Genomic DNA, 26898 nt, shown 5'->3' with positions numbered 1-26898 from the left:
CAGCGCTTGAGATTCCTGCTGCCTAGAGTAGCCCACAGTTTGGTGGCTGCACTCCTGTCAGCCGCCAAACAACCAGCGCCACCGCAGCAGGTCAGAGTAGGCTCAATGAGGCCTGGGTGGAAGCAACACGCACGGTCATGCACGGTGGGAAGTCCATGCAGACCTTGTGTTCCCTGACTACCCTCTCTAAGGCAGATTCATCCCGAACAGGAGATACCATGGGTAAGGGTCTGGACTGGCTGAGGCAAGGCTCAGTCTAGATGACCTGTGAGGAGGGAGCAAATGATAAAGATTGGCTTCTGGATGAATGCCTTTCAAGGGCACTGATGGTTGCCAAAGTGCTGCCCAAAAACTCCCCCAAAGGCTCAACAGAGTTAGAGCCTACCGAAGCTGAGCCCACCACCTCAGCCCCGCACCCCTGCGTGTTAGACTCTTCAGTCCCCATTCTCCTTTCCAAGCACTAAAGGTGATCACAGGCATTGACCAACAGAGCCTGAAGTCATGTCTCCTCAGAACCCTCCTCCAGTGAGAATGCAGAGCGACGCTGCTTAAGAGCCATGCTAAGACCCCGAAGATACACTTAGAAAACACCAAGACCAGAAAGCAATCAACGTGTGACCGCTCCCTAACAGGCTGACAGAACAACTGGAACATGCCAAGACTAAATCTCTGCCCCACGGCATGGCACAAAGGGCGGGACAGATAACCCTGTGCTGGCCTATCATGACTCACCTCAAATCACCCCACCACAGCATAAACAGTGGTAGGGTGCAATTACTGTGGTTTATGTGCTGCTGTGTTTTATTGTTTAACTATTGATTGTATATAGTGGGGTTTTTTTTATTGTTGTGCACCACCCTGGGAAAATCAGCTGACAACTGACAGAATTTTCATTCATATATATATATATATATATATATATATATATATATATATATATATATATATATATCCCATTAAAACCTATTTTGTGAAAATCATGGTTTGTTCTGTTCAATTCATGGTAAACTACTGACCTGTTCAAGTAGAAAGAAAATACCGGCTCCTCTACCAAACCTTGCTGCATTATATTGTCAAATACTGGAAGTGTTCCCCCTTCGGACAAGGATGGATATCCTAAGCCCATGATGCCATCGAATTTTGCTTCAGCAAAAGTCTTGCCAGGCTCGAGGATGGACTCTCCAAAATCCTGACCCACAACAGAAATGTTGCTAATCTGTTCATTTATTTATAAAGGGAAGGAATATGAAAAATCATCAGTCATATTATAGCTTCATAGCAGTTCAAGGCAATCGTCTTTCTTGAATTGCTGTTTATAACACAAAAGGATATATATAATATTATATTCTCGTGTAATAAAAGCATTATTCACTTTTTAGAAAATAGAATAAGGCAAACCAATTTTTATAAAAGGAATCTACTTTTGTCTGCTTCCCTTGACTTGTGCATTATTAATTATTTTGGCTGACATGATAGGAAAATTATCAAAGTGGTCCCATTGAAATTAACATGGACAAATTAGGCATTGTCCTTTTAATTTCAATGGGACCACTTTGAGTAATTTTCTTCATCATGTCAGCCTTTGCCATAGCAGTAGAGTCCCATCGTTTGGGTCACTCCTTTTCAGGAAGAAAAATATTTCTGTTTTCATTATTTACACACAGAATTCTTGCTGAAGTGATCATATAAGCCACCATTCTTCTGTCTTGTAACATTCATTTCTTTTTATTGATGAACAATATAAAACATTGAGTTTAATTGTATTGAGTAGGAATGTGCCCAGGAGGGTGGGGAGTTACTTTAAGAGGCAGGGAGGCTGCCTCCTCCTGTCTCCTACCTGCCCATCCCTGCCCCACTGATTTCCCCCCGTGCTGCTTTTCACGTGCATCGGCCATTTGTGTAGTGACTCTGAACAGGGCTGCAAGCAGGAATGCTGCAGCCCCGCACCCACACTTTTTGGGAGAGTGCCAGCAGGTGGAAAGCAGCGGGGCAGGAATGGGCAGGTAGGAGGCACCCTCTCTGCCCCTTCAAGTAAACTCCCCAGCCTCCAAACCGGCTTGAACACTGGCACATCGAACTGGTTCAGTACTCTAGAAAAGGAGCGCTGAACCAGTTCCATGCACATCCCTAGTTTTGAGGTATCGTTCAGTCCACTCCTGCACACATTTACTCAGAAGTCCTGCTCTACTCAATGGGGCGTACTTTTTCAGTACATTCATATGTGTGCACCATATATATATATTTTCAACATGTTGGACTGGCCATTATCTAGGCCAGGGATTCTCAAACTTGGGTCCTCAGGTGTTATTGGACTTCAACTCCCATAATCCCCAGCCTCAGTGGCCTTTGGTTGGGGATTATGGGAGTTGAAGTCCAATAACACCTGAGGACCCAAGTTTGAGAATCACTGATCTAGGCATTACTACAAAATGCTGAAAGCTGCCCCAGTGGTGGAAGGAGCTACTTGGGCCCTTCGTCCTCTAGGATCCCTAGTTCTATCTCCAGGCACCCTATAGCTACCAGGAAACCAATGAAACACAGGTGCATTCAGAAGCAACATGGAACCTCGATTGAATTTCAGTATTCCCAGTTTGTTTTTTCATCCAAATACACCTCTCACATTCAACCGAGACTCCATTTGGCCCAACCCACTGACCTTTGTAAACATGCGTTGTAGCTGGCTTCTTTGTTTTAACTGCACTTCAATTCGCCATCACATTGCACATGAACCGAATCTGGTGATTTGTTCTTAGCTTGCTACAAAATCTTCATCTCCACCCACAGAGACACTGGCTCAGAACAGCAGAGAAGCAGCTGAGTAATGTGACTGTTCTTGGCAGCCGTTGCCTCTCCATGGTTTCTCCTTTGAACATGCTTGGGCGAAACATGCCTAGTGACTACTGACGTCACCACTATCATAACTCCTCTGCAACAGCCACACTCACATAGCGTATGAGCACAAACAGGAGATTGATGATTGGATCAAAAGGGCAGAACATGACCTTGGGTGGGGGTGTGGGGGGGTGTTGGAAGTGGCCTCACCACTTTGACCTCCTACACCCAATGCAAAGCCCAGATAGTGTGCACTCTATAGATGAATCTCAGAGATTCTCAACCCCTTGAATTTTGATTCAAAGATCTAACCACTTCATGAAATCACTAGCTGCACTCACTATTTTCGGTATTTCAACCCTTTGGGAGCTTTAAATCTAGCCTGTGTGTGTACCTTCTCCATCTCTGATACAGCCCAGGAAAGCTACAAAGATAGAAACCAGATAGAAACCAACCACTCCTCCCTATTCATTATCTCCCTCACTCTCATGGGCCTCCGGGCAGAGGGGTGAACATGGGCCCCCCTTCCCTAACTATGCCCCTGATGCAAACATAGTATCAGCCACTGGTTGATGACTCCCGTCTCATCTCTCTTCTTTAACCATCAAAGTTGTGTCCTAGGAGGACCCCCATCTCTTGCTTCTGAAGCGTGCAGAGTTGAAGTGCTTCTATGATCAGAAGTCTAATCCTTAGCATAGCGAAGATCCAAATTTGCATCACAAATAGGTATCTCCAGCCATGTTGGGGGATTGTGAAAGGGTAGGTAGCTAGCACTTCCAAAATCTCCCCATCTCATGTCTCCCTTCAACAAGCCTCTCCTTCAAGTGACCATGACCAACATGGGAACAATGTGCTCTTGGGTTCGTCTGCTCTCTAGTCTAACATCCCTCTTCATCATTTCAACCTGACATTCTATCACCACCAGTTACATACACCTGGTTCTGTAGATCACAGCAGCAGGGCAATGCCGTGTTTTGCCTGTTTCCTCCTTCACTCACTAACTTGCCCCTTGATTCATTGCATTTCCTGTCTATTAACCCAGTTCCCTGCAATTGCCTGTCTTGGAACCATTCTGTGGTAGCATTCGAACATTAGCAGCTAATTCAGCTAAATGTGCCGAAGTGGCTTGTGCAGTTTTTCCATGCCCACACCAAACAGGTGACCAATGGCAAGGGTGATGAGGTGAAACACTGCCAGACTGGGAACTCTGGGATGGTGTCCTGGAGGACTGGGCAAAGGAAACGGCCAAATGAACCACTTTATTGATTGTCTGCTGAGTGAATCCCTGCTTGTTTTCAGAAACTTGGTTAAAATCAAACAGTCCACAGAATGTTTAACAACAATTCTCATTTTACTCACCTGTACTGTGTCTCTGGAAAAGATGCCCATCAGCTCACCAGTACCATATTGTATAAAAAACTGTCGCCCTCCATGTGTGTAGGACTGTGAAAGAAATGGCTTGAATTTTTGATGCATCCCTGTGAAAACAAATCCCGCTCTTAACTCTGGCAAGAAGCACGATTTCCCCCAATCTAGGGCTAACTTGTAAATGTTCATCACAGAAATGAAAACAGTGGCTGACATTCTGCACAGTCCTCCGTCAATGTTAGGAATCCACCAAGGCTGCTGCACACATTAAAGGCAACCCCGACAATTCTGTGTAACAGGGCAGTTGTGAAACCCCTTGAATCAGCCTGTACACAGATATGCAGCATGACTTCCAAGTTTCATTGTGTCCAGTGCTGCAAACCCCATTCTGCAACACCGTTTGGACTGCTTTTTACATGCACAGAAGCCTGGGTGGGTCCCTAACACTAGCAGAGGACTGTGCAGAATGTCAGACTTAAATAATGCCCAGTCCGATTCCAAACTACAAAATGGCAGAGAAGGGCAGTATCTAAAACAGAAGGATTTAAAACATTTTCAAAACTTTTGTATTTTGTATCGAAAATACTTTTCAGAAAAGTATTTTGTATCTAAAATACATTTACTCCGGTATTTTGTATTTTTAAAATACATTCCTGAAACTAAAATACATCTCAGCCAGTCTTTGCTTTGCTTTCTTGCTTCAGGATCATTGTATTTACTTTGCTTTCCTACTTCAGGAGCCACCTTTTTATTGCAAGCGGGCAGCCCATTAGCTTCCAAGCATCCTCATGTATGTGCTCTGTTCCTCCCTCTCTGCCCCCTGAAATTTGAATAGTTTTACTCTGCTGCTAACTAGTCAGTCAGCCAAGTCTCAAAATCAAAGGTTAAAAAGAGAGATACTGTCCCTGTGAGTAAAATGGGAAATATGGGGTGAGGGTGGCATGGGAGTCCATGGTGGGGGCAGAATTATTGATCTGATGTTAAACAAGCTGGAAATACTCCAGTTTTTGCAGGACAAATCCAAGCACATTAGTATGTTGGTTGGGTATTCCGCTGTCCGATGGCTATTTTTTTTAGATATAATACAAGTGTGACATCAAGTGGTCCTGTAGAACAGATATTTCCCTTTGCTGGGATGATTCACAGTCCCAGAAGGCACCACTGGAGTGATTTAGTCTTTGAAAAACCTTTATTGCTTAAAGGAAATGGAAACAAGTTTGGATAATAAATCTCAAATGGTTTCCTGTTTTCAGGCATTGTATTTTGTATTTTAAGATGTATTTTAAAATACTATTTTGTATTTGTATTGGTTGTTTACCAAGTGTTTTGTATCTAAAATACCTTTGCTTAGGTATTTTGTATTTTATATCTAAAATAAATTTTAGAAGTATTTTGCCTATCTCTACAGACTGGAGCATATGCTCCAGACTTGGATGAAATCAGACTTGGATTTCAAACAATTCAGAATCAATGGCTGTTCAAAGCTCCATGGTCACATAAAGGCTATCTTACTGGACATTTAATCCAGCCCTCAAGCCATCAGTTCTATCTGTTCATGCATGAATTCAGTACAAAACAGGGACCCTTCCAATACATACTGTTGGCATACTCTTCGAAGTGACCTAATGAGTACATGCTGGGGAAAGTTACATCAAAATTATCTTTAATGTGAATAATCCCATAAGGAAATTACAAATTCTAGCTTGCTCAAGGATTGGTTCTTTGTTAATATTTTGCATCTGAAGTCATGTGAGTGGGGGGAATAACTTCTCCAAATGTGTTATACTGTCATGCACCATCCATAACCAATTCTAGCATAACCTTTCCACAAGTATGTGCTCATAGATCCCATTAGAAGTTATCCTGTAAGTGATAACAATCAGGGATTCACACAACTGGAATGCAGGTAAGCATTCACAGCTAAAATTTTTAGAGCAAAGGTTCCAAAACAGGCAAATGCATATTTATTTATTTATTTATTTATACACCACCCCAAACTTTTGTTTCTGGGTGGTTAACAATATCATAAAACAAGTTTAAAACATTTACAAAAACTTAAAACAATGTAACAATTTAATAATACACCAGAGATTAAAACCTAAAAAATTAAAAAAGCTGAGAAAGCTTGGGTGAAAAGATGGGTTTTCAGGTGTTTTTTTGAAAATTGCCAGAGATGGGGAGGATCGTATCTCAGCAGGGAGCGCATTCCACAATCTCGGGGCAGCGACTGAGAAGGCCCGTCTCTTTGTAGCCACCAAACGAGTTGACGGTAACTGGAGACAGACCTCCTCAGATGACCTCAATGGGCGGTGGGGCTCGTAGTGAAGAAGACGTTCTCTTAAATACCCAGGGCCTAAGCCATTTAGGGCTTTATATAACTAGCACTTTGTATTTTGTCCGGAAACCTATTGGCAGCCAGTATAGCTCCATCAGTAAAGGAGTAATGTGGTCTCTCCGAGATGACCCAGAGACCAACCTGGCTGCCGCATTCTGAACCAACTGAAGTTTCCGGACTACGTACAAAGGCAGCCCCACGTAGAGTGCATTACAGAAGTCAAGTCTGGAGGTTACCAACAGATGTACCACTGTTTTGAGGTCATTGATCTCGAGAAATGGGTGCGGCTGGCAAATCAGCCAGAGCTGATAGAAAGCACCCCTGGCCACTGCCTCAACCTGAGAAACCAGGGAGAGGTGTGAATCCAGAAGCACTCCCAGGCTGCGAACCTGTTCATTTTGGGGAAGTGTGACCCCATCTAGAACAGGGAGATCAAAATTGTCTCTAGAGTTCTGACCCCACACAATAAGTACCTCTGTCTTATCTGGATTCAGCTTCAGTTTATTCTCCCTCATCCAGCCCATTACTGCTTCCAGGCAGGCATTTAGGGAGATTATGCCAGCTCCTGAAGAAGTTGACATGGAGAAGTAGATCTGAGTGTCATCAGCGTACTGGTAACACCCAGCTCTAAATCCCCTGATTATCTCTCCCAGCAGTTTTATGTAGATGTTAAAAAGCATTGGAGAACGTTCGGAGCCTTGAGGGACACCATACTTATGCTCAGATTTTGAAGAGAGACAATCTCCAATCGACACCATCTGAAATCTGTCCGAAAGGTAGGAGCGGAACCAATGTAAAACAGTGCCTCCCACCCCAAACACTCTCAGAAGTTCCAGAAGGATACTATGGTCAATAGTATCGAAAGCCACCGAGAGGTCCAAAAGGACCAACAGAGTCACACTTCCTCTGTCAATTCCCAATTGGAGATCATCCATCAAGCCAACCATGGCAGTCTCCACCCATAGCCCGCCCGAAAACCAGTTTGAAATGGTTCAAGAAAATCAGTTTCCTCCAAGACCTCCTGGAGCTGAGAGGCCACCACTCTCTCAATTACCTTGCTCAGCCATGGGAGGCCGGAAACAGACTTATAATTGCTCAGCTCTGAGGGATCTAATGCAGACTTCTTTAAAAGAGGTCTAATGATTGCCTCCTTAAGACAAGGAGGCATCCTGCCCTTCCCCAGATAAGCATTTATGATTTCCACCAGGCCGTCTACAACAGCCTCCCTGCTAGATAGAACAAGCCATGTTGGACAAGGGTCAAGAGAACAAGTGGTAGGCCTCATCACTCCAAGCAGCTTGTCCACATTCTCAGGAATCACAAACTGAAACCGATCCAGTCGAATCACATAAGAGGAGTTATTGGGCACCTCCAGTTCAGATATCAAATTAATTGTGGAGTCTCCATCTAGGTCGGCCTGAATCCAAGAGATGTTTTCTGCGGAAAATTCTTTAAACACATTGCAGCGGGTAACTGATTACTCCAAATTCTGGTTCACGGGAGTGGGGGCAGATACTAGTCCCCTCACAACCCTGAACAATTCTGCGGGATATGAACTCACAGAAGCAATACAGGCAGAAAAGAACCACCTGTTTGCTGCACTTATTGCCTGAGCATAGATCTTTAAATGTTGCAATCTCTATGTTGCAATCTTTCGGATTCGAGTCAAGTCTTTCTCTACTTGTGCTCCGGTCGCCTACCTTGCTGCTTCAGCCCCCATAAATCTTCCATATACCAAAGGACCAATTTTGAAGCAGGTTGGAGGGGACGCTTGGGAGCAATTGTGTCTACTGCCCTGGTGAGCAAGTTGTTCCAATTCTCAACCAGGGCATCAACAGGATCACCGGCAAAGCCAACATTGAATCCCTCCAAGTCTTCTTGGAATCTTACTGGATCCAATAACCTCTTCGGGAGGATCATTCTAATAGGTCCCTCACTGCTGCAGAGGTGGGAAATGGTTGTAAGTCCAACCTTAACCAGATGTGGTCTGTCCATGACAATGGAGAAATCACAGGAGTCCCTTATTATTTAAAGACACATCTGTTCACCCAGGCTTTTAATTAAATGCCATTTTAATAGTTTTAACATTGTTTTAAAATATTGTTTTAAGTTTTTATATTGTTGTAATGTTTTAACTTTTTGCTGTCATTTATTGTAACCAATGTTTTGATTTCTCTGTTGTCATTTATTTGTTTTAACTAATGTTTTAACTTTTCTGTTGTCATTTTTTGTTGTAAACCACCCAGCAACAGGTTTTGGGCGGTATAAAAATATGTTAAATTTATAAATGCAATAAAAATGTTGCCATTAGCCCCTTGCTTCTCATCAAACTCCTAGAGCTCTTGACTTATGAGTTTCTCCTTTCACACTGAAAGATGGGCGAAACTCCAAGCAGCCAGCCTTTCCATTTACACAGTGGTGCTCTCTAACTGAAGGCACTGGTGCTTCCTTAGTCTGCATGCCAGCCATGGTTTTGTTTTTCTAAAAAGTGAATTCCAGTGTTTTATCAGAATAGACTTCCCAAGGCAGGTAAGAATGATAATGAAATGACAAAAAGTAAAACAACAAGCATTGTTATACAAATCAAAGACACAGTAGCAGCAGCAGCAGAATGTTATCATCAAAAACCTGAAGAAGCTCAAACCCCTAACATCTTTATTCCCTTTGCTAGCTAATATTCTGTCTAGAAAACTCTTCCCTCCCTCCTATCCATGCCTTCTTTTCAGTCCTAAAAAAAAGCCTCAAAAACAATTCTAAATAATTTAATAATTGTTGTTATTAATTATTTCAGTCCCTGGAAAATAATTCATCATTATGTAGCTTATAAATTTGAAATTGTTGAGGCTACTGCTGCTTAAAAACTTCAGTGATGTAATATTTCTTACTGCAAGCATCGCTGATGCAATATGCTGATGGGATCCAAAAATTGGAAGAGCCAGTGTCAAACACCACGGTGAATGTCTGGGGTGGAGTACCAACACTCACTTCTCCATAGTACTGGGCCTAGGGGGGGAATAATTCATCAGTTTAGTATTCATATTCCCTTCTCACTTATAACTGAAGTAAATGTTCATAACTGATACAATGAAAGATATTTCTGACATGACAATTAGCTCAGATCTGACATTTTTTAGGCCTAGTACTTTCTGTCTGCTGCTCTTCAGTTCAAACTTCAGGAACTGTAAGGTCAGAAACACCTTCCAGATTCTGGTATGGCTACCTACAAACCCAGTCAGGCCTTGAGATCTAGCCTCTACGGTGTCAGCTTGCAATGGTATTCCAGCCTGGGCAGGCTGTGCAGCAAAGCAGGAGAATCAAATCAGCTTAAGTGACAACAGTTCACAAAGGGGAGAAATTCACAGACTTCTAGGCAGAATGGTACCTTTCTGTATCATTGCTTTGCAGCATGGCATCAAACTCAGAGCACAGGAAACTTCAGAATCAACATAATACCCTTACAATACTCAAAAAGGCTGACTACAGTGGAATTCAGCATCATACACTGATTGGGATCCATCTGCATTCATATGCAAATACGTTTTGTTAAACAATCATTAGTAATTCTGCATCATTCTGATTCAGAATTATCCTGCACACAGGACAGGGAGGACAGGGCCTCCTCTGTTGTTGCCCCCAGGCTCTGGAATGCTTTCCTATAGTGAATGTCACTCTTTGACATCAGTGACTGCTTTTAAAAAACAACTAAAGACTTTTTATTTGTTGAGGCTTTTATCCCTTAGGAACTGCCAGGTCTTGTCTCCTGCTTCTGTTTATCTTTTTTATGAGGGGTGTTCAGGAGTGTAGCTATAACTGGTTCAAAGAACCCAGGCCCCCAAGCTCATGAGGGGCCCCCCAGCTCCCCCCTTTCCTTCATTATCTCCCTCACTCCGAGGACCGCCGGAGAGAGGGGTGAACACAGGCCCCCTCTCCCCTAGCTAGGCAGTGTGTGTGTGTGTGTGTGTGTGATGGTTTATTTAACTGATTTTTAAACTGATTTTAAGGTTTTTAATGAGGTTTTTATGGAGCTTTATTGTCAACTGAATGAAGTCTCTGCTTTGTGCACTTCATGTACTGTGTGAAATGTTCAAATGGATTCAAAACCCAGACAAAGCATGCTGGGTGCCAAGAGTTAATGAGTGAGTGCACCAGTGAACTCTGACTTCAGGAGTTTATCAGGCTTCCATTTCCATATCAGCCTATGGAACACTGCAGCAGCGTCTGGCATTCTATTTATAGAAAATGCCATTTCTGACACAGCTGCAAATTATGAAATGATACTGTACACCAAAAACAGTTCCAGTATTCTGTTATTCATGTCTGATTCATATGTCCATTGCTTTGATTCGAGTGCACCTAGGTAGTTTTGGAGCCTGGACCTAAAAGCCTTTGGAGGTCCCCCACCCCATCCACGAACTCAGTATTTTTAACACATTTTAATGTGGCCACACCACCCTGGACAGACTAAAAAGGATTGGGAGCCTCCCCCGCCCCCCATGGGAGGGTGGAAGCCCTGGACTTCAGCCCCAAAGTCCAGGGGTAAGAGTGCCTCTGTTTTTGATTATATGTTATATTTTGCATATGCCATAGTCTCCACAAAGTCTAAAGTAAAAGATCCCATGGTCTGAGAGGGCGGCTGTAGGAATTTAGGGACAAATTAGACACAAATTAAACACCAAGTAGTTTAGGGACAAATTAGATTGACTTTAAAGACAATGGTTTGGGCCCTGTATGTGGCTTCTGTCAGTAGCCATGGGGAACCTTTATTAGCAGCCATGGCGACTGCAGTAAGGAGGGAATTTAATTGTTTTCCCCTGCCTCTGTCTCCATCTGGAGTGGGGAGGGAGGCTGCAGCTGCTATTTGCTCCAAGAAAGAAGCTGCCATTGGTGTACAGGTTTTAAACAGATTGGGTTGAAACAAAAAAACAAAACACAGGTCATATTTGTGGGTTTGCTACTGAATAGCTTTTTGGAAAACATTCCTGCTGCCTCTTAGCCTAAAGGAAACTGTTTTTCCATCTCTTTGTGATCTTCTTCCACCCGTTTTAGGAGTTTCTTTTCCCATGCATGTTGACCAGTGGAATTCCAGCTTCATCACACTCTACCATCTTTCAGACACAACCTCTTCCAAAAGGCCTGTTTTTGAAGTCCAGCCATCTCCTCCTGTATGGACAGATCTAAACCAAGAATCACCCGTAGTTTCCTGGACCAAAAACCTGATTGGCAGTTCCTCAAATGGTTAGCTCTGCTCAACAATAGTCATGGTTTTTGTTAGGAAGCCCCAACCATGGGCATAGCACCCATTGGACAAACGGGGAGAAATGTCCCTGGGCCCAGAGGATCAGGGGGCCCTCAGGGGGTCCCCAAGCAGGACATTCCTGCCCCTGCCCCCACCCCTGGCCAAGTAGCAGCGGCGGCGGCTGTGGCCACCTGGCTTCTCTGCCAGCCTCTTCAGCCAAACAGTGTGTTGGCCGGGGGTGTGAGCTGGGTGGCGGCGGATGCTGTAGCTGGGTGGCGATGGGCACTGTGGCCAGCCGGCTGGCCTCTCCGCCAGCCTCTCCATCTGAACTGCATGCCTGTGCAGTTTGATGTGGAGTCACAGGCCCATGGGCCAGCCAGCCGGCCATAGCACCCGCTGCTGCCAGGCCCACCCCCACCCAAGCCAACACAAATAGTGGCGGCAGGGCAGGGACGGCAACAGGGAGATTTTGTTGTCCCACCCCCTTGTGTCGAATGTCAGACACATGGGGTGTGCTTAGGGGGCTGGGGGTGCTTGTGCTTTGCACGTGATGGGGAGGCCCCCTATTAAAATTTTGTCCCCTGGCCCCCAGGGGACCTGCTATGCCCGTGGCCCCAACCATCCTCATCTTTGCTGTTTACTAAAATTAAACCATTGTTGCTTAGGGCTAGGAATTTGCATATGAAACCTCTATTATATTTTAAGAAACATTGGGTGGTTTCGCATAACCTGTGGAAACTAGGGTGGAGGGAACCAGAGGTTCCTGGCAAGTGTGCACTCACAGCACAGGTCAGAGCTTAGAGACGTTTCATGTTGTCTTAACCCACCAATGTTGGGTTCCTCCACCAACCAACATCTTGCTTCCCATTTGAAATGGGCAGGTGATGGAAGGGAACCCAACACTCACAACTCAACACTGGCGGGTTAAGAAGACCAACCTGAAATGCATGCAACTTCTGGCTCATATTGGGAGCCCATGCTTGCCAGGAATCTCTGGCATCAGTACTTCTGGCTGTTCTATAACAAGTTGATTAAATGAGGGCCAGTTCAGCCCTTAGGTCTTGGAGAGAGAAAATGTACTTTGAACAAATCTGCTTCTTTTTCATCCCATTACGCAAGAAAATACTCACATTCATGTAGTCATATAGCGATTCAGTTGTAGATCCTGCAGATAAACGAATATCTGAAGGGAAGCAATACAGGTGCCTCCGTGAAAAAATGTCCAGTTGATGATCTTTCCAAAACTGTTCCAATTCTCCTCTTTCTTTAAGCTGTGCTCTGATAGATTTAAATCGAATTAGAGGAATCCTGGGGGAACAAAACAAATAAGGTTTTGGTGTGGCATACAACAGTTTACTAGATTTCAGTATGTTTTACAGCTATGAAAGCAGACTACTGCCAAAACGTATTTATTTTTACATTTATATACCACTCTTCCTCCAAGGAGCACAGAGCAGTGTACTTGGTTATATTTTTCCAGTTTAGGCCTTGGATACCTGAAGGACCGCCTGCTCCCAATGGTTTCTGCTCACCCAAAAAGGCGGTCAGAGGGGCCTTTGTGCAGTGTATTGATGCTGAGAGAGGCTAAATTGTTGTGCAAACAGGACAGGGCCTTAAATGTCCACTCTTCGATATTTGTGGCTGCTTTTTAAAAAACAACTAAAGACCTTTTTATTTGTTGACGTTTTTTACCCCTTAGGGGCTGTCTGGTCTCTCAGCTTTCCTGCATCCGTTTGCCTTTTTTTAATGGTTGGTGAGTTTTTACTAGTTTATTAAGTTTATAGTTTATAATTTTAATAACTAATATTATTAGTTTATTATTTTAAGGTTTTTAATGTGATTTTTATGGAGTGTTATTGTATTCTAACTTTTGTAAACTGCCTTGGGATGCCTTATGAAAGGCAGTATAAAAACTGAACTATAAATAAAATCCTTACAACAACCCTGTGATGTAGGTTAGGCTAAGAGATACTGTAAATGACTGACCCAGATTAACTCAGTGAGTTTCATGGCTGAGTAGAGGTTAGAACTGGAGGTCTCCTTAGTCCTAGTCCAACACTCCTACCACTACACCACAGTAGCTCTCAAAATCCACCAAAAACATAGGAAACTGCCTTACAGCGAGTCAGACAGTTAATCCATCAGTATTGTCTACACTGATTGGCTGCAGCCCAATATTTCAGGCAGGGGTCTTTCCCAATCTTACTTGGAGATACCAGATATTAAACCTGGGACCTTCTGAATGCAAAACAGATGCTCTGTCAGTGAGCCACAGTTTCATCCCCAAATGTTACCTGCACAAGTCCAAAATGAACTGGATTTGTCCAAACGTCTGGACATGGTCCTATTCATTTCAGCTGGCCTTGTATGGGAAATGTTCTTAGTGGATTTTGCCCACGGTCTTGGACAAATATTTTTCATCATTATGCAAGCTTCTTTTAAATAAACAACTTCTGAAGTAACAGACGAGATTCCTTCACACAAAAAAGCAGGCACTACTAAGAATAGTATCAAATCCTTGAAATATTTCCTTACCTTTCGAGAGCTGTGATGAATGGAATATAAACTGCAGCTGCTAAAAGAACCCTCATGGCTTCAGCTGATTTAAAACAAAAATGAGGCTGCTTTTCTCTAGTAATCTCTTTTTTATATGTCACTGGGTCATAATCAGCTGTTCGCCAGGTCAAGTCAGTGACTGGAGGTCAATAGCTTGGCAGGACATTTATAGTGTGTAACTATTGATTTCTGTAAATATTACAATCCATTTGAACATATCATAAAAGTGGAGGACTGCAGCGATACATCTGAACGTATATGCAAATATACATCATAAACAGGTCAATTTTATCTTTCCAAGTGCAGAAGAAATGGAGAACAAAACAGACAACATCCCAATGTATGATTTACTTCACCTCATTCTTTTGGAATGACTTGTCATCTTCTCAATGAAAACTACACTGAAACCAAGTTTCAGGCATCCAAGTTATCATTTCTGTTGTTGCAAGAAGTAAGAATGTTGGGAAGCAACAATTCATAGGCAGTAAAGACCAACCATCTTTGGATTCTTGGTCACCAGGTTTGTGGCAGGAGAGACAATGAAGCCTTGCTTGCAGTTGCATTGTCCCCTTTTGTTGACTCTTCTCTTTCAGACAGCTGTTTCTTCCAGCAAACAGGAAATGCAAACAGACATGTATAATTTGTTCTCATCACTCCAAGTTCCAATTATTAAACCAGCAACCAGCTTGCTAAGCTGTACTTTCAGAAACCATTCTTCTTGGAGAAACATTCTTGTGGATTTCTTATGCTGCTTGTTTCTACACACCTCCCCCCGCAAAAAAATCATGTAAACTATTGCATATCATTTTGATGAATTCAGTTATGACACATTGTCTCTCAGTGTAACCTGTGACAGCGTAATCTGTGTCTCAGTGTAACCTGTAACAGTTGTCCAGACAACAGGAGGAACACAATAAGGTGATGGAAATTAGAATCCTAATAATCAGAAATATAATCAGGTGCAGACCCCATGGACTGGCTGATATCCTGACCAATGGTGCTCTTGCACAAAAAGCAAAGTTGTGCTAGGGCAACAAAGATTGTGTTGCTGTGCAAAGGCAGAGGGGTTTTCAAAATTGCACTCTTGTGCAAAATTTCCCCTTAAAGCACATGAAGTGTGCCACAGGTTTGGCACCTGTTACACGTGCAAGCATGCTCGCATTAGTGAAACACTCATCTGGAACACAAACTCCAGACTTAGTGCAAATAGTTAGCCCAGCAGCCTTGTGCCAGAATGTCCTGGGAAACATATCCTGAAAAGATGGTTGTTGCAGACGTAACTGCAACTACAAGCGACAAACCAAAATAAAACATACGAAGAGAAAGGGCAATGTATGGACACTGGATACTTTGAGCCAGCAGCTCTTTAAGCAACTGAACACCAATAGAGGAAGTCCAACAGCAAGCACCTTAAAGGTGCTTCAAAAGGCTGAAATTAGTGACATTAGTATGGTAATGCTATGGTGGTCTGAGACCATAATAAAGATAATTTGATTTTATTTGATTTCTATGGTAATATTTGTCTGCTGTCAATCCTTCAATATTACTCATATTCCAATATCATGTTGTTGAGTATACAATACCTCTAATTGCCCTTCAACATCCTTGTGGTTGTTTTTATTTGCATTTCATTGCCTTTTGTTCAGATGTATTTTGAGATATTGAGGTGATCCTTGTTTTCCAGCAGGAATAAAGCGGTATATGTGAGCAGAAGGAAAACATTTACTCTGTCCCTCGCTAGCATATGTTAATGCTGCTTTGCTTCCCTTTAAGAACTTCATATAATACTAGAGCAGAAGCTGACTCCATCGCTTGCAATGTATAGATTATTTCAAATAGGAAATAAGTTAATGTAACATTCATTTTTTAAAAAAATATTAGAAAGTTCTTGCACTTTCTTTTACAGATTCAGCCTACACAAGGACAGATATGCAATCAATACAATACAGGTAGATGGTGGGGGGGAGGACAAGGTGGGGATGCATGAGAAGGGTGGAGCAAATCATCCCACCCACAGTTTGATAGTAAGTGCCATACCAGGCATTTGGCTGCATTTGCAAGCATGTGTATGTAGCCATAATGTAACCTCAATCTTAAAATGTCCCCAAGTCCGTCTGACTAAGCATCTGTAAATGTAACCAGTCAGAACCCTACAGAAAGATGAAGGGTGACATGGGGCCTAGGTACAATTGAACGGTGGGGGGAATTCCTTTGGCCCCTGAGGGAGGGGAGCTAGCTAGCAAGGTGACAGCCTACTTTTTGCTTTCCTTCCGCTTCGCAAAGACTATGGTCACAGAGGTGTTCTTAGGGATCAGCAGTGGCTGTTCTGAAGACCCTGGATCCATAGCAGCTGCCCAACAATGCTAGCCCTGGTTGAGTAAATCCTTAGTTGAACTGGCTTGCCAATGTCAAATTGTGCACTTGATGGCTCCATAGCACTTACATTTATATACCGCTCTATAGCCGAAGCTCTCTAAGCGGTTTACAATGATTTAGCATATTGCCCCCAACATTCTGGGTACTCATTTTACCGACCTCGGAAGGATGGAAGGCTAAGTCAACCTTGAGCCCCTGGTCAGGATCGAACTTGTAACCTTCTGGTTACAGGGCGGCAGTTTTACCACTGCGCCACCAGGGGCTCATCCATACTCACTTAGCTCACCTTTTACAAACAAGCAGGGCTGTAGATTTTTTAGCTCACCTTATTGTACACTGCTGAACAAGCAAAATGAATTATGGAGGCATCACATGACACTTTCAGGACATGAACTAGACTGAGGATCCACACAACCCACACAACCCACATCTAGACACATGTACAGGGTCATACAAATAGGTAACCAGCTCTCTTCATATGAAGGGACAACTATTGTTTATCTCAAGATCTTTGAGAGGCATAACTGATCTTTTTTCTTTATATGTTTTAAGCTCGTCTATAATGTACTATATTCTGGTACATTTTTTTCAATATCCTGATCTCATTAGCTCATTTTAAGGAGACTTTGTCTTTGCCAACAGAAGCACAACATGCAGCAATCTAAAGTCATTGTGACCTTTGATAAACTGGATTAATGGTTAAACTATAAGCCAGAGTTTTTCACCCAAAAATATATTTTAAGTTCAAAATACTTAACAATTCATAAAGGAATAAAGGAATTCATAAATGAATTCTGCACCCTACAAAAATTATATTTCAAATAAATTAAATAAATTAAATAAAAATAAGATAAATTGTCTAACTTTGCCATAGAATACAACAGATCTATTTTAAAATATTTTAAATGCTGAGGCCTAACCAAAATAATTCAGCTTTCTTTTCTGCTTATAATATTCATGTTGTTGGTTTTGTATCATCAACAGCCATATAGCACCACAAAATATACTAGGCAGTAGGATGTGTTCAAATTCAGGGAGGCAATCTAGCTCTAAAAAAATCATCCTGTTCAGGGCTGCACAACTAAAGGTATCCCAAATGACCAGGAAACACATTTTAAAAAAATATATATTATTTTTAATATAAGCACTTACAAAGACCACAGATGACTGGTGTTGTCTTAGAAAAGGTATTCCCCCATGAAACAAATGTCCTTTCCAATGTCACACTTGCTGTGCCATATACATGTACCTTCTGAAAACAAGGTAATACGAGCACTCACTCCCTTATCTTGGCTTAAGAGGCGGGCTCCCTAGATGAATTTCCTGCCGAGATGCTGTCGGGGGCCTGTGAGCTCCTGCAGAGTCCCACTGGCAGCCAAGCCCTGGCTTAGCTGCTCTAGCCCGGTCTTGACCACTCGTGAGAACAGTCTCCAAGTGGTCAAGACTAAGCACCATTGAAATAAACGAAACATAAGTAACTTAAATCCCATTAATTTAATTGGACTTAATCATGACTAACTTAGTCTGGATCATGCTTGTTATCTATTAATTACTGTTGTTTTGGTTTGAACTGGGAGCTTTCCTGTCTGCCAATGTCTTTTTGAATCCCAGGCCTCACTTCCAAAAAGGAGATTCACACACATTCCAGAATGTCCTCCTCCTCTCTCCAGCCCCTTGAGCCCCTTGCAAAACAGCTTTGCCACTCTGGAAAAGCTGCGTCTGAATGGATCCTACTGTATTGTCTCCATTTGCTCTGTTGCCCTGACATCTTGACAGAAAAAAGATAGCCAAGTAGCAATGGAAGCAACAGTAAGAGGAGAGCGGCAGGGGCCTTTTGCCTTTTCCCAAAGGTTAAATCATTCAGCTAGTGCCTTCTGGGGCTGTGAATCATCCCAGCGAAGAGAAATAACTGTTCTATGCAACCACTTGATGTTACATTTGTATTATATCTTTAAAAAATAGCCATCGGACAGTGGGATACCCATCCAACATACTAATGTGCTTAGGGGGAGAGAAGGAAGAAGGGAACAACTTGGGTGAGGCACTGACTGTGCTGTTTTTGCCTCTGTCCCACCTTTCCTCCAGGTGTGTTGGATCTCCTCTGGGCTGCTGCTGCTGGGAATCTGTTCCTATATAGGGCAGGCTGGCCCAAGGGCTTGGGGGAAGGAAGAAGGGAACAGCTTGGGTGGGGCACTGACTGTGCTGTTTTTGAACAATCAATCAATCAATCATATTTGTTCTGCAAAAACTGGAGTATTTCCAGCTGTTTTTAATACTCAATCAGATCAATAATTTCAAAACATAATACCTGGTTTATTTTTGCTATGTTTGCTATGTTTCTCCATTCTCACCACCCTCCATTGGCATCTGCAGGCTTTTTTCTTGGGGTGGGGGGGCAAAGGTTTATCAATAGAAATCAAAACACAACAGGATGTATCCAATGTTAATCCTGCTTAGAGTAGACCCATTGAACTAATTGAAAGTTAGTCATGACTAAGTCTGTAATCCTATAGCTGTGGCATAGTCAAATGAGCAACAAGTTGTATTGATGATAAAGTAATCATATGGTCAAATCATATGGGGAAAACAATTGCTTTTTCCCCAATGAATCCACTCCCCCACTTCCCCCCCTCTCTCTGATATTCTTGAAGTGCTAAGAGTTATGGGGGGGCGGGTTATAAGAGTGACTCAGAAGGATCCGCCTAAACCCAAGCTGTTACTCGGTAAGAAAGCTAAACAAAGCTTCTAGTCTCTATACAAACCAAAAGGCTTTATTTGTATATCCTCCTGCAAATGAAAATAAAAAAGATTCTAACTGCTTCATAAGTCAATGTGGTGTAACAATTAAGTTGTTGGATGAGGACTAGGAGAACCAGGTTGAAGCCCTCACTCAGTCAGATCACTGGGTGGTCTTGGTTATTGACTATTTCTCAGCCTAGCCTACCTTAAAATATTGTTGTGAGGATAAAGGGGACGGGGTGGAAACAAAATTGGAATACTATACATGGAGTCATCTGCTCCTGTGAGGCACTCTTCCCCTCACTTTAGAAGCTTTTAGTCCCGTCTAAGCAAGCATGGCTGCTAGATTTCCTGAATTGTTCTGTGTGTCCCACAGTGATACTGAGGCTGTTCCCATGACCAGCCTAACCCAAGGGGCAGCCCAGCCTGGGCTAGGCTGGTCATATAAAGTGTTGGGATCCTCATGGATCCAGGTGCTCCCGTGTAGCCTGATTCTCTTACTAAAGGGGGAATTCCGGCCATATCTGGCCAACGGAGGCAACGGGGCAGCAGGGAGGTACACTGCCAGCACGATTTGCTTAGTACAACAAAATCTTTTTTTCAGCTCCTTTTTTCCCCACCCACGGTCCCTGGGTGAGGGACTGTGGGTGGGGAGGTGGAGTGGTTGTGGTCTATAAGAATAACCTTTCCCTTACCTGTTAGAGTGTTGGATCATATCAAATGTGTGTACTTAAGTCTGGGGACCAGGGATAGACTTGGACTTCTGTTGGTGTACCGATCACCCTGCTGCTCAACGGAGTCCCTAACTGACCTGACGGACTTGGTCTTGGACTTGGTGTTGAAGTCCCCCTGGCTCGTGGTGCTGGGGGACTTCAATGTTCACTTTGGGACCAATTTGTCCGAGGCGGCTCAGGAGTTCATAGTGGCCATGATGACTATGGGCCTATTCCAAGTGGTTTCGGGGCTGAAACACATTGCCGGTCACACGCTTGATTTGGTCTTTCACTCTGATCAGGATGGTGTTCCATGGGTGGGGGATCCTGTGATTTCCCCATTGTCATGGACGGACCACCATCTGGTTAAGGTTGGACTCACAATCACTTCCCACCTTCGCAGGGGTGAGGGACCTATTAGGATGGTCCATCCGAGAAGGTTATTGGATCCCATAGGATTTCAAGAAGCCTTGGAGGGATTTAGTGTTGGCTCTGCTGGTGATCCTGTTAATGCCCTGGTGGAGAATTAGAACAGCAAACTCACTGGGGCAGTAGATATGATTGCTCCTAAGCATCCTCTCTGACCCGCTTCAAAACTGGCCCCTTGGTATACGGAAGAACTATGGGGGCTGAGGCAGTGAGATAGACAACTGGAGCACAAGTGGAGAAAGAATCGGCTTGAATTCGACAGATTGCAACATAGAGCTCATTTGAAGACCTATGCTCAGGCAATACGTGTGGCAAAGAAACGATTCTTTTCTGCCCATATTGAATCCACAAGTTCACGTCCGGCAGAGTTGTCCAGGGCTGTGAGAGGGCTAGTATGTGCCCCTCCTCTCTTGAATCGGAATCAGGAACCATCGATTACCTGCTGTGATGTGTTTAATGAATTCTTTGTGGGGAAAATATCTCGTATTTGGGTCGACTTAGACTCCGTCTCCACAATTACTTCAGTGTCTGATGTGGAGGTGTCCAGCAACTCCTCTTGTGTCATTAGGTTGGATCAGTTCCAGTCTGTGACTCCTGAGGATGTGGACAAGCTGATTGGAACGGTGCGGCCTACCACCTGTTGACCCTTGCCCGACATGGCTTATACTATCTGGCAGGGGGGTTGTTGTAAAAGGCCTGTTAGAGACTATAAATGCATCTCTGAGGGAAGGTAGGATGCCTCCTTGTCTTAAGGAGGCAATTATTAGACTGTTTCTGAAGAAGCCTACCTTGAATCCCTCAAAGCTGAGTAACTACAGGCCTGTCTCCAACCTTCCGTGGTTGGGCGAGGTAATTGAGAGGGTGGTGGCCTCCCAGCTCCAGACAGTCTTGGAGGAAACTGATTATCTAGACCCATTTCAAACTGGCTTCCAGGCGGGCTATGGGGTGGAGACTGCCTTGGTCGGCCTGATGGATGATCTCCAACTGGGAATGGACAGAGGAAGTGTGACTCTGTTGGTCCTTTTGGACCTCTCGGAGGCTTTCGATACTATCGACCATAGTATCCTTCTGGAGCGCCTGAGGGGGTTGGGAGTGAGAGGCACTGCTCTGCAGTGGTTCCGCTACTGCCTCTCAGGCAGGTTCCAGAAGGTGTCCCTTGGAGACTGTTATTCTTCAAAATCTGAACTTTTGTATGGTGTCCCTCAAGGCTCCGTATTGTCTCCGATGTTGTTTAACATCTACATAAAACCGCTGGGAGAGATCATCAGGAGATTAGGTGCAGGGTGTTATCAGTATGCTGATGACACCCAAATCTATTTCTCCATGTCAGCATCATCGAGAGAGGGCATAACCTCCCTAAATGCCTGTCTGGAGTCAGTAATGGGCTGGATGAGGGATAACAAACTGAGACTGAATCTAGATAAGACTAAGGTTCTTATTGTGCGGGGTCGAAACTCGGGAGACGATTTTGATCTGTCTGTTCTGGATGGGGTCACACTTTCCCAGAAGGAACAGGTACGCAGTCTGGGAGTGCTTCTGGATCCAAGTCTCTCCCTGGTGTCCCAGGTTGAGGCATTGGCCAGAGGTGCCTTCTATCAGCTTCGGCTGATACACCAGCTGCGTCTGTTTCTTGAGACAGATGACCTCAAAACAGTGGTACATCTGCTGGTAACCTCCAGACTGGATTACTATAATGCACTCTATGTGGGGCTGCCCTTGTACGTAGTCCAGAAACTACAGCTGGTTCAGAATGCAGCGGCAGGCTGGACTCTGGGTCATCTAGGAGAGACCATATTACTCCTGTACTAAAGGGGTTACACTGGCTGCTGATACGTTTCCGGGCAAAATACAAGGTGTTAGTTATAACCTATAAAGCCCTAAATAGCTTGGGCCCTGGGTATTTAAGAGAACGTTGTCTTCGTTATGAACCCCACCGTCCATTGAGATCATCAGGAGAGGTCCATCTGCATTTGCCACCGGCTCATCTGGTGGCTACTCAGGGACGGACCTTCTCCATTGCTGCCCCAAGGCTTTGGAATGTGCTCCCTAGTGAAATAAGAGCTTCCCCATCTCTGACAATGTTTAAAAAGTCTTTAAAGATGTATCTGTTCACACAGGCTTTTAACTGATACTGTTTTGATTGTTTTAAATGTTGCTTTAGAATAATGTTTTAAAAAATTTAAATTGTGTTTTAAATTTCTTGTTTTTGTTTTTAACTAATGTTTTAGTGTTGTTTTTATTTTGTTGTAAACCACCCAGAGACGTAAGTTTTAGGCAGTATGAAAATATATTCCACCTTCAAACCAGTTCCATGCACATCCCTAACTCACACACCAAGATGACCCCATGCCACACTTTGGGGCAAAATTTTCTGCAAGTTCCTTCCACCACTCTACATACATACACTCTTTAACCTGCAGTCCTGTTTCCTTCTTTCACCCCTCTGTCTTCCTTCCACCATGCTGTTTTATATGCTTGGAACTCTTTGCCTTTCTGCATGTTAGGGTACGTACCTCTCCTACTCCATCCTTTTTCAAGGCTAGCATTTTAGCCAAGCCTTTCCTGAACTAACACTCTAGCTTCATCTCATCTGCTCCTTTTTTTAGCACCTGTCTTCACCCCAGCCCAATCCCACCACTGGTCTCTATCCCTGGCCTCTCCCCCATCTCTGTCTTGCCCAGCTATAATCTCTTTGGGGAAGAACCATGCTCCTGTTTTCTGCCCAGCACTGGACACATTACTGACAATACACATATATGCACTTGTCATAGAAGATGAAATATTTATGCATGTATGGGTGAACTAACAGTATAACTCACCTTTATATAATGCAGCCATAAGATGAAGCATTGTGCCTTAAAAGCTGGACTTGCTAAGAGGGAAGGGCGGCTTTTGGAACATGTTTCTAATCAACCACAGTATTATTTTAGAACTTCTCAACGATCATTTTTCTTCTTTGGTGTGTGAGAGCTGATCTAAAGTCATGTCCGTACTTTTCATCAGCAGACACTCATTCACTTATCAGAAACATTTCAGGGCTCTTGAGATTCCTGATTGTTGCTATGTAGACGGTGTATATATTGTAGTGGGAAGGAGGAAATACCAGTAGAACAAGCACAGAGAGCAAAAACCAGGCAGTTTCCCCAAGCTACAAGGTTTATCCCTCTGGTAGCAACAGCCAAGGTAACTTTGCAAAGTTCTCAGGATGGGCAACACGTTCAGAGCCATTCTTGCCTTTATTCCTTCTGAGGCGTGCCAGAAATACCTCGTGGGGAACCTTGAAGAGATGCCAATTGATAAAATGTTGGACCTGAGTGGCAGGCAGCTGAGGCGCTTTCCTTCATGCATTTGTTCTTTCCGGGAGCTGGTCAAGCTGTACTTGAGTGACAACAACCTGAATCATCTGCCCCCAGAGCTAGAACAGCTACAGAACCTTCAGATCCTGGCACTGGATTTCAACAACTTTCAAAAGCTGCCTTTGGTGGTGTGCACCTTGAAGCAGTTGTGTATTCTTTACCTGGGCAATAACAAACTGGGAGACCTGCCTGCAGAGCTATGCCAGCTGCAGAACCTCAAGACATTATGGATCGAATCCAACTGGCTGTACCACCTGCCCAATGTGGTGTGTGAGCTGAGGCATCTGAAGACACTGCATGCCGGCTCCAATGCACTGCATTCCCTGCCTGGACAGCTTCGATATCTGCAGGAGCTGCGCACCATTTGGCTATCAAACAACCTGTTGGTTGACTTCCCACCTGTGCTGCTCCACATGCCTCTCCTGGAAGTTATCGACGTGGATCGCAACACCATCCATTACTTCCCCAGCCTCATGCACCTTAGTGGTCTGAAGCTGGTGATCTATGACCACAATCCCTGCAGAAATGCGCCCAAGGTAGCAAAGGGGGTGCATAGAGTAGGGAGGTGGTCTGAAGAGAGTCCTGAGCCGAGGAAGCGATCTGGGATGGATAGAGACAAAGCAATAGAGGACATCAACTCCCTCCTCCCTCCTCCTCCCCCCTGCAAGCTGTCTCAGTCCAATTAAAGAGCAACACTTTCCTCAGATTCCCAGGATCACAGAGCCAGCAGTTTGCTACAGACTCTGTCAGGTTGGACTCCTTCAGTCAAAAAATGCCTTTGATATGCTTCATTTGGGCTCACAATTGTTCCAGGCCATACTCTTGCACAAAGTTGTGCACATGTGAATTCACTTGATTCCTATGGTATGTCGACATGCATAACTATGTGAAGAATTGCTGCAAGTGTCCAGATAAGATAAACTTTAAATTGTGGCAGCAATCAGCAGATCTAATGTTTTAAGCATCTGCAAATGCTTCTCTTCAAAGAATCCAGATGGAGGAGCAAAAGCACATAAACTTCCTAAATACATCAAATGTGGGGGCGATAGGAGATGTCCATTTAAACCCAAGAGATAAAGAATGAGCTGGTTTAAACTCTGTGTGTGTGGGGGGGTGTGTGTGTGAACTCAGTGCCCTATTGTCTTTTCTGTAAAATGACAACTGAAGCAAAAACCTGTGACAGAAGAAAGGTCTAGAAGTGTTTTGAGGATATTTTTAAAAGCACTTGCCACCCTAATACAACCAAGTAAGGTACACTCAATACTGTTCTTAGTAAATGTAAAATGTTTTGTGTTTGAGTTTAATGGCCTGCCATTAGGATCAAGTCATGTTATTACCAGAGCATCCTAAAGCCTACTTAGGGAACTCCTGCATACTGAGTTAATGCTCTTTCCAAAAAAATGTAGCACTGTGCATGGCTACATGGGCTAAGATGACTGGCAGAATTTGCAGCACCCTCACCAAAACTAGTTTCGAGAGTTATTTGGGGAAGTCGTGTCCAAACTAGTATAAAATCAGAATCTATAGACATGCTGTTGACATAGGCTTGTTGCTATTTAATGTCTTGACCTATTGTACATATAACTGCAGCTGGAAAGAATGCCCATACATCTTCAGTAATTTTTATGTTTAAACAAATGAATTAAAGTTGTTAGTTTTGACATAAGTAGGCTTATTGGAAGTACGTTCCACACACATGCTTCCACATAAGTATCTTTACAATGTGTTGAAAATATTTTCATACCGATACCTACAGAAGTAAACTTTATACACCAGGATAAATTTGTACGTTTCAAGAAGTCCCAGTCTTTGGCATAGCATCTTTTGAGAGGAATTCATTGAACCTTTGGACTTCATGTGTCTAATTCACTACCAAAGCTGTGCTTCAGCAGCACCAATGCTGAATAATCTGCACCTTCATGCAGGTACCACATAGAAGCAGTTACTTGCAGTGGGGCATATCCATACAGTATTGTGCATGCCTGGTGCAGGCGGGCTCCTTTACAGGAAACCAAACCCCAAACTGCCTCGGTAATGGCTGGGACAGCTTGCAACGGGAGGTGTTGTGCAGTGATCACAGGTCCCTCCAAGTGTTTCCCCCTATAGAGCTCTATGGGGAAAGCTCCTGGAATACCCCATGCCACTGCACCCCATTATTGAGCCAGTATAGGGATCAACGTCTTATAAAGGATGCCCCCTCCACAAGCACAGTGCTGCACTGAGATAGTCGCAGTGTGAGGAGCTGTTTCCATGCAGTACCTGTGCAAAGGTGCAGGTCTGGTGCTTCCCAAGTACAGGCTGCCTGCCTATCCTCATACATTAAAACAGAATGTTTGAGTAACTATGTTTTATATGTAAAAATTAATCCTGTTGGTCTCTGGAAAATACACAAGTTATAACTCTGCTCCATCTACAGCCCTGTTTTTCTTGGTGAATTCTTCTCACGTGAACCTGACTTACAGTCAGAATTAGTACAGTCAAGTCAAAGTTATACCACCACATCGGGGGGTGGGGTGAGAGGGATTTGTAGATCTTCATAAACAACTGCCTCTCCCCCTATGAGCCTACTAGCTAACTCCGTCATCAAGCATTGCTAGCTGTTCTTAATTATGGATCCAACATTCTTCTTGAAAAGTTTAGGAAAGTTACCTTCTCGCTATATTTTCAGAGATGCTAAAATATTGTGAAACACTTTGAACTATTTGAAAAAGTAATGTTTTAAGTACATCGTTTCTATCCAACCTCAGAGATCCCGAGTAAGAAGACTGTTACTGAGCATTCTCTCACACTGATTTTCTTTCTTTTGCTTATGATCGGTGACTCGAAGATTAAAAATGCTATATCCTAGCACACTGAAGGGTTAACCTACAGACTTCTTAATATTGTCATTTTCCATGTCTGATTTGTGTTTATTTATTTATTTAGGCCTATTAAACAGGACAACACTGTGCACAGGTA

The 26898-nt window shown here is 43.5% G+C and overlaps 2 protein-coding genes across 2 annotated transcripts in view; one reads left to right on the top strand and one right to left on the bottom strand.

The window, feature by feature from the left end:
• Nucleotides 1-14362, bottom strand: part of LOC128327521 (cathepsin E-like) — a 30689-nt gene extending 16327 nt beyond the window's left edge. Inside the window, exons 1-5 of the mRNA XM_053256384.1 lie at nucleotides 14307-14362; nucleotides 12902-13079; nucleotides 9421-9538; nucleotides 4192-4310; nucleotides 1017-1216 (exon numbers count right to left, since the gene is read on the bottom strand). Of these exons, the coding sequence (XP_053112359.1) occupies nucleotides 1017-1216; nucleotides 4192-4310; nucleotides 9421-9538; nucleotides 12902-13079; nucleotides 14307-14362 (671 nt within the window). The remainder of the gene's footprint in view (nucleotides 1-1016; nucleotides 1217-4191; nucleotides 4311-9420; nucleotides 9539-12901; nucleotides 13080-14306) is intronic.
• A 9336-nt stretch (nucleotides 14363-23698) lies between these two features.
• Nucleotides 23699-26804, top strand: LRRC10 (leucine rich repeat containing 10). Its single transcript, XM_053251978.1, has one exon. It carries the CDS (start codon nucleotides 23790-23792, stop codon nucleotides 24624-24626), a length of 837 nt encoding a protein of 278 aa, XP_053107953.1. The 5' UTR covers nucleotides 23699-23789; the 3' UTR covers nucleotides 24627-26804.
• The last annotated feature ends 94 nt before the right edge of the window (nucleotides 26805-26898 follow it).

Source organism: Hemicordylus capensis, chromosome 5, assembly GCF_027244095.1.
Source record: "Hemicordylus capensis ecotype Gifberg chromosome 5, rHemCap1.1.pri, whole genome shotgun sequence".
Lineage (NCBI taxonomy): Eukaryota > Metazoa > Chordata > Lepidosauria > Squamata > Cordylidae > Hemicordylus > Hemicordylus capensis.
This window is presented reverse-complemented; position numbering and strand designations above follow the sequence as displayed.

Coding starts and splice junctions, on each gene's coding strand:
- LRRC10 (XM_053251978.1), top strand. CDS start 23,790: ATGGGCAACACGTTCAGAGCCATTCTTGCCTTTATTCCTTCTGAGGCG.